The sequence below is a fragment of the Homalodisca vitripennis genome, chromosome 1, assembly GCF_021130785.1.
Source record: "Homalodisca vitripennis isolate AUS2020 chromosome 1, UT_GWSS_2.1, whole genome shotgun sequence".
NCBI lineage: Eukaryota > Metazoa > Arthropoda > Insecta > Hemiptera > Cicadellidae > Homalodisca > Homalodisca vitripennis.
In genome coordinates this window covers 237,132,927-237,143,340 of record NC_060207.1, presented here as the reverse complement: position 1 = coordinate 237,143,340, position 10,414 = coordinate 237,132,927, and the positions used below count along the sequence as shown (strand labels likewise).

General features: G+C 30.4%; 1 protein-coding gene across 3 annotated transcripts; it reads right to left on the bottom strand.

Moving 5' to 3' along the window:
• Nucleotides 1-905: 905 nt before the first annotated feature.
• LOC124353172 lies at nt 906-7,550 on the bottom strand. Of its 3 annotated transcripts, none has more exons than XM_046803046.1 (4): nt 7,520-7,550; nt 4,898-5,733; nt 3,644-3,761; nt 906-1,184 (listed from the first exon to the last, which is right to left on the bottom strand). In XM_046803046.1, the coding sequence occupies exons 2-4, from the start codon at nt 5,723-5,725 to the stop codon at nt 1,057-1,059; spliced, it is 1,074 nt and encodes a 357-aa protein (XP_046659002.1). In that variant the 5' UTR covers nt 5,726-5,733; nt 7,520-7,550; the 3' UTR covers nt 906-1,056. The 3 variants fall into 3 exon arrangements, with proteins under 3 accessions (XP_046659002.1, XP_046659001.1, XP_046659000.1); XM_046803045.1 differs by lacking the exon at nt 7,520-7,550 and adding an exon at nt 7,324-7,417; XM_046803044.1 differs by lacking the exon at nt 7,520-7,550 and adding an exon at nt 6,831-7,278.
• Between the last annotated feature and the right edge of the window lie 2,864 nt (nt 7,551-10,414).

Genomic DNA, 10,414 nt, shown 5'->3' with positions numbered 1-10,414 from the left:
AGCCTGCTTTCCACTGAAAATTTTATCTTTTTTAAGTGAATTCTTCTACTACAACAAACCAGTGCTTTGCACCACATGTACATAAGAGGTACTTTAGATGCACTAAGTAACATTATTTTTAAAGATTTGTCCAGTCCTATAACAAGATTCTTGTTGTATGGGGTGGTAAAACAGCAACAGATCTAAAAAGAGTTTTAATTATCGAGAAATAATCTGTCCTATCAGGTCTTCATACCTGTAAAGTTGTAGCGATGCCTACTTGAAAATCCTTGAAAATTATGACAATAGTTGCTAGATTCATGTCAGAAGTTGTCATTGATTGTCCATCTGCTGATGGAGATCTGCTAAGAAACGAAATTAAAATAAAATAATGATTTATTTCTCCTTTATAAAACCAATGTACATTTAATAATGTCTTATAAATTAAACTGCCACATTATCAAGTTATGTGGCAGCTATTTAGAAAAAATCTAATAAAAATGCACAAAAACAAAATAGATAAATAGTCAATAGGCTTGTTGACAAACTGAGAGTCCAGTAACATAACAACTAAAGTATTTAGCTCAGTGGTGTCAGCTACAATTTTGAGAAATATATTCTAGTATTAAGAAGGATAAATGATAAATACAAATACAGATAGTAAAATAAAGAACCGCATTAGAACAATGTTTTTAATCATATAATAATAACCAGACTATATTACAAAGAATATAAAAGATTATCAAAACTGATTGATTAGATATTTGCACTATTGCAACACTTGCTTAAGAAATTCCACATGTAATGCTCAAGTAGCCAGATCTTAAGCTTCTTGCAAAACCAGGGAGTAAAGCATGTCATTACTAATATGTCAGTAGATAAAATTCAAAATAATGGATAAAATGGATTCAAAAATTAAAAAGCGATTTACTGTTACAAAACCGTTTATATTTAATACTCCTAAAAAAATATAATGCAATAATTTTATTTAGCTGTACATAGTTGATAGAAATATATTTGAAAATTACTGAGCTGTAGTAAATTTAGTATTTACAGTGTGTCAGTGGTGTCGGTAAATTACTTTAAACACGCTTCAAGAACTGCCATCAGTCTTCTCTGTAATTGTAGCTCCAACAACTGCTGGCACTTAACTTCATATGAGCATAACTGTTCTTTGGACTGGTACCAGATAATGGAAGATTTATCTGTTCAACAAAAACACAAATATTTTAGAGCACAGACCTTTTTATAATACATACATTAGTGGGCATGAACATGCTGTGTAATTGAGAAATATAATTAAAATCATGCATCATAAAATAATTGTATTTTTTTAAAGGAAAATAATGCAAACTTAAACTATTGTCATGCATTAAAAAATGCATATACATATTATGTGTATGATGTATCTGAATGTACTGGTAAAAATTGGAGTAATTATATATTTTGATTACACAAAGTTAAAATTGCCAACTTCAAGTATAGTATAAAGGTATAATTGAAAGCGTTTTTTACTTTATTAAATAAAGTACACAATGCATCTTGTTATACTATGATAAAACTGTATAGTCAGGTACTTTATTTATCACATGTAAACATTTATATACAGTTTTTCAAAGTGATTTGTAATATATTGCACTAAAATATAATGCCTAATGTGTTGTAATATTTGTAATAATTCAAACACTGTAGAGTTTGTAAACAAAAAAAATCATAATTATTTATGTTTAAAACTTATTATTTTAGGTTGTTTACCATGAGTTGTGGCATAGTGAAAAAATGAATTCAAGATAATTGAATTGACTGTACAACACGTCGCTCTAACGGATTTATTTTTTAGTAACACAACCAAATGCAATACATATAAATACAAAACAGAAACTTGGCACAGTACTAAACACGTAAACTCATACTGATTCTCGTCTAATACCGCACTAAGGAAGTGATTGGAGCAAGAAGGAGGGTTAAGAAAGGACTCCTATCTGAACATGATAGTTTTTTTCTTATAAATAATAGTAAGTCGCGAGCACAAGAAGTCAAGCTCACAATTACACGTCACACCAGTGCAGTGATAACACCTGAACTGGACTCCAAGCAGCTCTGGTATGATTTATTTTAACCAAGATTATAGTTATGTGTTATATATTCACCTGAGGAAGAGATCAGATTGCAGATCTCGAAACTTAGTGTTATACGTTTTGCAAAATATAACGATGGCAAATGTCCAAAATCCTTTCAAACCTTCCATTGTCAATAAAAAACTTTAAACAAAGAAATCGCCAATGTATTAAAATATAAGAGAGCTATCCAGAAAGTAAGAGATGTTTTAACATGGTGCGGCAATGAGTGGGACTAGCATCGCCATCTTGGCGTCATGAGTGTTCCAAATTCAGTAAACAACCAGCCATGGTGTATCATACTTTGTATATATATATATATATAGAGAGAGAGAGAGAGAGAGTGATGAAATAAGCGCTGCAATTGAAAAAACACCAGTCGTGGACTGCGATCTGTGATAAAATTTTGTCGGTGAAAAATCACAAACCACTAGAAATTTATCGCCAGATTTGTGATGTACGGTCAAGGAATAATAAGTGAAAGCCACGTGAGGCAGTGGTGCATTAATTTTAAAAATGGATGAAGGCCATAAAAAACAGAGACTTGCTGCAGCACAGACTTGTTTGGAAGACTACGACAAAAGTGGAAACCAAGTCATCAATCACATTGTAACCGGCAACGACTTGGGTAAAGCATGACAACTGTAAAACAAAACAGCAGTCGATGGAATGGGGACACACTCATTCGCCCAAGACGCAGAGAAAGTGTGTGCAAACGCTGTCACCAAGAAAAATCGTGGCTTTTGTGTTTTGGAACGCTCAGAGAGTAATTCTCGTTGATTTTCCAAAATGTAAATAATAAAAATGATTTTCATTTTGTTAATTTTTATATTCAAAACGCCCTTTTATATTTTATTATTTCTGAACAGCCCTCGTATATTGTATAGTAGTATTGGAAATGTCAAGGTTAGATAAATGTGACTGCAATCTTTGTAGACAAAATACTCATGATGTTAGTTTCCAATTGAATGAATATAAGTCAGTGTTATATAGTGGGTAAAACACAGCTAACCAATTAGTAGCAGTGATAACAGTCAACAATCAATATGGCTGGACAACAATGATTAAAAAAAAAGAAAAACAATATTTTTGGAGATAACTTGATCAAAACTAGTAGACATGTTGAAAATAAAGTGGCATTATAGTATGACTTGGTTTTACTGTGTGTAGGATATTTTACCAGTTCTTTGGGCCCAACCTTGAAAAAATTCAGTGTAAGATTTTGATTTTTTTGTATTTCAAGATTTTAAGTATATAAAGTGTTAATATAGATGCATTTTCACAAAACAACAGTTAAAAAACTAGTTGATTTGTCACAAAGTTAAAACATTTTTTTAATCACTGTACGTGCATTGCCAAAACTGGTTAGGTAATTTTGGATAACACTTCCAAAAACTCAGCATTTTTGACTAGTACTCTGAAAAATCTCTGGTTCTGTATAAGAGTTACAATTGAACAATTTCTTTTACTTAAAACAATTCTTCTCTTGTAATGAAGAATGGCAGAACATCTGTATACAAGATAAATTTCAACAAGTTTCAAATTACCTAAAACAGTCCTTGCTTTTCCGCTTCTACAAACTTCATCAGCAACATCCAAATATTTCATATGTCTGTCTCTTTCTTTTACATTTGTTCTCAAATCAATTCCAAGTTTAAGCTTTGCCTGTAAATTTAACAAGAAATTCAATACAATGTGGATATAAATGTATTACTAATCTAATAAACCACCTCTAACAGTAAATATTAAAGAAATAGCATGTGGCAAATAGCAGTAGATATTAAAAGCGGTATTTTTATTATTTTTTTTTTAGTTTGAGAGTGAGACGAACTTAAAAACTTGTATTTTATGGAAAGAGCTCAACCTCTTATCAATATTACGTGTTAAAGACATAATATGTTTGGAAAATGTGAACCACTCTCGAGGAACAGGTAAAAGGATTTGATTACACAGAAACACACTTTCTATAATTTATAAGCATGAAGCTATGTCCCTATCTACTATATTGAAATGAAAAACGCTAATGGACTTATTTATTTTCCATAATCTTGTAGAGTGGAGATCCGACTCAGTAGAATATCTCAGCTGTGTTGAAAAAGTTTCTAACATAACCCATTGGCAGCTGTTGGTTTTAGTAGCAAAATTCAGCTGTTTAAAGTTTTTTAATTGGAATTGTTACCAAATTATTGTTTATAATTTTGTTTTTGGAACTATATATATGGACATATCTATCAACTGGTTTGAATTTATTGTCACTTTCCTAACACTCATCTTCACTTACATCCAACAGAAATGAGCCTATTTCTTCCTCACCGCAACATTGAAAAAAATAACACAAACCCAAATTACACAGGCTACAATAGGCTTGCGTGTATACTACGTAGTAACGATTACAAACTGCAGATAGTGATGCCACAGTCATCAAGATTTCAGATTTTAATGCAATAATATTAAATAAATGCATTTAATTTGTTTTGAAAAACAAAAAAAAAACTTATTAAAATAACATATTATTTAGAAACCCCCCTCAAAAACCCTAAAATACCAATATTGGTGTGAACAAGGAAAACAATTGTACACACCTGAGTTACTGGTGATTCATGCTACATATGACAAAAAACTGTGAAAGCAATATAGTTTATGTGCGGCATGAGCCGCCCATGACATTAAGTACGAACAAGAAATATTGAATATGATATTCTTTGCCTAGGATTGGACATTTTACTACACAAAGTATAACTTGCATACAAAATTAATCATAGTAAATCAGCTACATATTTTGGTTATACGATAATACTTACTAAATTATTTATTCTTTTTGAAAAGTCAAGAGAGTTATGTTCTTCTTTGTTAACGTGATGTTTTAACTTATAATTTTGATATTGAAAGTAGCATTTCAGCAAGTGATGCATATCTTCAGGCATTTTCAGTGTTTTTACCAAGTCGGATAAAGTTACAGAGCATGAATGGGAATACTTAGGAGTTAGAGCACTACCATTATTACTATCCTTAGTCAACATCTGATTATCTTTCAGCAAGTATGTTTTTGTGACGTTGTCAGGGCATTCTTGATCCTCAGCATGTGAAATACTAACACTGTTTCTGATTTCAGAAGAAGACAATGGAAGATCATGAAGAGTTTTGTCACTTGTTAAAGTATCCAAAGAATGTTTTGAATCTGCAACTTTTTTACTTTTAAAATTACATCTATTTACTTTGTGTCCTCCTCTTGGTGCTACTGGAATAGAATTTGATCCAGATTTGGTCAAATTAATTTTGGATTTATTTAGTTGTGGCTGATTCCGTAAATCTCCTTTAACATTTAAAGTAACATTTGAACTTGATTTTTTATTTTCCAGTTTTGCAGAGTTTCGCAACTCTTTTCCGTAAGTTATTAATTCTGTAACTTTATCAAATACACCTCCCAGTGAAGGTGAAATGTTGCTTGCATTAGAGCTTTCATCTTTATCAGAAGGCGGCAGTTCTTTCTGAATTTTAAATCCATTGATTTGGGATCCAGAAGGGCAAAGTAAACTCCAGCCCCTTTCACAGCTATTATTCAAATCATCCTTTAGTTTGCTCGTTTCGTATAGAATCTTTTCCAATTCCTCAATCAAATGTTCTAGCATATTGAAACCTGCAACAAATTTGATTAAATAATACAATTCATTAGGTAAAACAAACAAAAAAGCCTTATAACTTAATGAAGTCACTGTTTTCTGGAATCGAACAACTGGAATGTGGATTTTATAACTGTTCTAGAACCTCCTAATTATATTACTAAAATATTTGTGTTTAATCCTTTGATTGACACACAATGATTCTTTGATTATTTTATCTATTTATTAGTCCAAGAAAACATTACGATGTTAGCGCATGTCAAGAAATGAAACTATTAAATACTGTACTAAACAAAACTAAAAGGCTAAGTGAAATTTTACAGTTTAAAATATACAAGGTATGTTCTAAAAGTAGTGGGAATTTTCTTTTTTTAATATTTATTTATTTTTTAACATTAATTTTGTCACCTTCAAAATAGTCCCAATTAATTATTATGCATAATTTATGTAATATTAATATAATTATAATTTATATACCGAATAACAGATCTATCAATCGATATTAACATATCTAAAATACTAAATTAAAGTCAACATGTTTCAAATTAAATTAAAGAAATAGTTTAAACAGTTACAAAATGTCATAAATAATAAAGAAAGCATAACCATTAATCAAACGATAAAAATAAGACAGGTGTCAGGAAGAAAACGCAACAAAATAATATAGGTACCAACTATATATATACATATACAATATCTTGAAACCGAGAAAGACACAGTAAATAAACTATTAGTGTTATTTTGTTTCATTTTCTAAAGTTAATTTTTTTTAACAAATTGTGTTTAGAATATGAAAGTGTGTGTAAAGTTGTTAAAGTTATTTTTCAAATTACTATTTGGTTGATAATAACGATGAGTGTAATAATTCAATTTCGTTTCATAATTTCGATATAAAAAGCTGGGTCCGCTTATCGTACTCGAACCAAGCCATGAATTGTTTTACCACAAATCAGGGCATTTTCTTTGGATTTCTTTACGCAAACAGTATTGTACTTGCAGATAGTACTGCTTATTGACCGTTAGACCAAAAATTCAAGATGCACTGGGCCATTAAAATTGAAGAACACAGTAAGCATAATCTACAAATTCAACTGCACATGTTGATACAGAATACCTCCACTAGGATGATTGAGCCTTAATTTTGATGTCATATCCGTAATCCATGTTTAAGTAATTCTGCATCGTCTTTTATTTCATTTAATAGCTCCTGAGCAATTTCCATTCGCCGCTGTTTTTGTTCAAAATTTTTTCTAATCATCTAAAGTGCAAGACAAATCATTGCAAGCCTGGTTTGTAACAAATAAATTGTGTAATGCACTCAAGTCTGAGATATATCGTTTAAACTTTGCACAAGTATAGAAGATTAGTTTTAGTGATAACAATAGTATTACAATTTTAAATTGAAATTTTTTACATTATTAATAAATAATAATGCCAAATGGCCAGGCTTGTCTTGTACTACAGTTAGATTAGATGGTCAGGTAATAAATCCCTATTCCTTTAAACCCTAACCTCAAAATTCGATCTATCAAAACTATTAGCATATTGAGCCTTTTATTTCTAATCAAACACACTTAAAACTGTATCTGATCTGAGCTACTTTATACAATGCTGTGATTCAAACGTGTACAATATCACTTCCATTTCTGGTCCAATTGTCACGTCCAGTCAAATTATTATAATCACAATAACCTAATACATAGAATAGATAGAACAATAGTCCTTCATAGAAAATAGTATATAAATTAAAATCTTACTAATTACGTTCTAACTTTACTATTATTGGTTATACAATATAATTACATTGATATAAGTATTGTCAAAAGTATTACACGTACCCAAAACGTTTTTTTAATTTCTGCCACTAATTAATCCTTTTGTTCATTAAAGTGTCTCCCTAGGTCAGGGTTTAAAGAAAATATATTATTAACCCCCTCCCACCCCTCTTCATGGGAAAGGGAGGGGGTTTTTCAAGAAAATTAGAATTCTTGTTTTACACCATAGCTGCTTTTGTATTGCACCTATTCCAAATGTTTGGATATTTTTTTAAAGCTAATAAATAGCCTTACAAAGTGTAGTATGGAATTTTGTGTAGTTATCAAAATAGGTAAGTGACATTTTATTTTAATTTTTTTCAAAAGATTATAATTTTCTATAAATGGAAAAAATTATATTAGGAGTATAATTTAAAATATACTTGATCCCATACTACACTTTGTGCACTATATATTGAAGATCATTATGTACAAAATATAAGGTCTCTAGGTCAATAAATAAAGAAGTTACGTTGTAAAACACGGAAAAAACAAACTTACGGGAAAAGGCAAAAAACTTCATATGTTTATTACATATTAAAAGTAAGACTATTTACATAATCATTATTTTTTGTGTTTAGTGTAAACATATTTTACACTTAAAAGAGTCTAGCCCCATAGGTAACACCTTCTTTTTTTAATTTTTTTTTCTTCCTTTCTCATCTTTTTCAATTTAACTTGCTGACGGTAATTTTTTATACTTCCAAGTTTTCTTACTAATTTTGTTTCTAGAATATTGATTTTTAGTTGATTGCTTCATGACTAAATCAAAACTAATAGTCTAAATCACGAAATTGTTCAACAAAACACAACAAACACATGTCATTCACAAAGTGAGGTTAGAGTACAGTAACTGGAACAACAGCTGATCACTGACAAGAGCTGATTTACTGAGTGATTACCACACATAAAAAGCTGGGATCTTAGTAAGTTCTGAAACTATGACATTCTAATATACTGAATACAGTAATAAAATACATTAGTAATGAATAGTTATATGATAATATTATGAATAGATATATGATATAAAGCTTGTAATTTATAATGGCCGCCTGGAGGAGAAAAAAAATCAGCTCTACACGCTAATAGATTTTATTAAAAAAAACACACTTTTGGCAATGATAATGCAAAACCAATAATTGATTATTGTTTCCAAACATTTTAGAAACTAAAAAAATAAAATAAAAATTTTTTTTAGAAAAAATCAATTTTTTGGGTACGTTGCCCCCCTTAAGCAAATGGAATAGTATTATACTAATTTTTGACTGTAAGTAGTGTACTCAGTATTTCCCGCCAGTTTTTCATTATTTTGACGTTGAAAGTTGGGATTAAAAGAAAAATATCTCTAATTTACACCAAGCAGAGAGAATTGAAAGCCAGTGAATTCGGTTGTAGATAAATATGTATCACCCTTTCTGTGGCAGGAGAAAAGATTCATTTGTATCAAATTTTTATCCTTACAAATCTGCACGCTCTGTACAAGAAACAAATATTCACCAACAAAAAGTTGCAGGTCATCTTTTTGTTCTTGATATTTACACACTAAATTTTATTCCTGTTTACATACACCTAGACCATTTTCAATAAACCTTTGAAAGAGCAAGTTCGATTCAATAAGTCTGTTCAAATTTAGGTCTAATTTGTTAAGAGCACTTACTAAACTCCTATACAAAGAAACAAAGGTTGAATTATTCATATGGTCTATATAATAGCGTTGATAAAAACCAAGAACAATCGCGGTCTCAAACAGAACTGAATATTGTATCACTCAAATTTCAACACACTTCATTCACTTTCTAATGTTGTGTTCTAATCTAACAAAGGTGATCAACTATATATATATATCTCAACCTTCCCTCCCACATCCAAAACGGCATGAAGAGAACTAATAATATGCAAAGCCTCTAATTCCTAATACCTGCATTTTATATAAAAGAAGGTTTACGATGTCAAAAGCCTTACTGGGATCGACGAACAGGTGGATTTTTACTTTTTTTGTCAAGAGTTTCGACTAGTTTATTTAATATAATACAATATAAAACGCAGCATTTAATGTGCTTTTCTGCTTTTGAAATCCAAATCGTCCGTGGGCAGATAGTGTGACGTACGATTGTTTAACACTTTGACCTATATTATTATAGTGTAGCTGTCTGCAGAGGACCAGCTTGAAAACAGGCATCATTGACTTGATTATTTAGCTGTTGCCGATTTCATCTTCCTCTATAATTTAAATGGGAAAATTAATTTTCCTGAACTGCTGATGGAGATTGACATATGGGTCCCTTCAAGAACTCGCTCTCAAGAATTGTTGTGGAGACAACACCACTCTAGGATATACGCTTTCCACAGACCATTGGCAAGAATCCTGCACCTGGGTAACACTATCTGCAAGGAGGTGGACTTCAATCCCTAATCTAAGCTGTTTCATACCAGATTAAGATACTACTTACCTGTTATGTTTCTGATTGTTATATAGCCATTATGTTATAAAGTAATATTATGTCACTATTTATTTGCCTCATTATCATCTATTGTTCCTTAGTTGTATTGTCATTCTTCGTTACTAATGTTCTATTTATTAATGATGAATGTAATATGTTGTTTATTGTATTTATAAAAGTATTTAATTTAGGTAATTGTGATTTACTTTGTCATATTTTCATATTTGTTTTTGGTATGCATATGGATGTATTGGTATATTATATTAACTGTAATGGCTCGCCGTTGAAATGAATAAATAATAATACAAAAATTATAATGATGTTGTAAACACGCACTTATATTCTATGTAGACACATAAATTAATATAGTGTACTTCGTAGCCGACATAGCTAATAAAGCTGAGGCTTTAAAAAAGAGAATAAAAAAAGTACTCCCCCTCTCC

What these genes read in the sequence shown, in the direction of transcription:
- LOC124353172 (XM_046803045.1), bottom strand. Translation starts at nt 7,360, where the DNA reads ATGGAAGTGATATTGTACACGTTTGAATCACAGCATT. An exon ending in CACGTTTGAATCACAGCATT is followed by an intron (nt 5,734 to 7,323) that starts GTATAAAGTAGC and finishes AATTTGTTGCAG; the next exon opens with GTTTCAATATGCTAGAACAT. An exon ending in AAAAGCAAGGACTGTTTTAG is followed by an intron (nt 1,185 to 3,643) that starts GTAATTTGAAAC and finishes TTTGTTGAACAG; the next exon opens with ATAAATCTTCCATTATCTGG.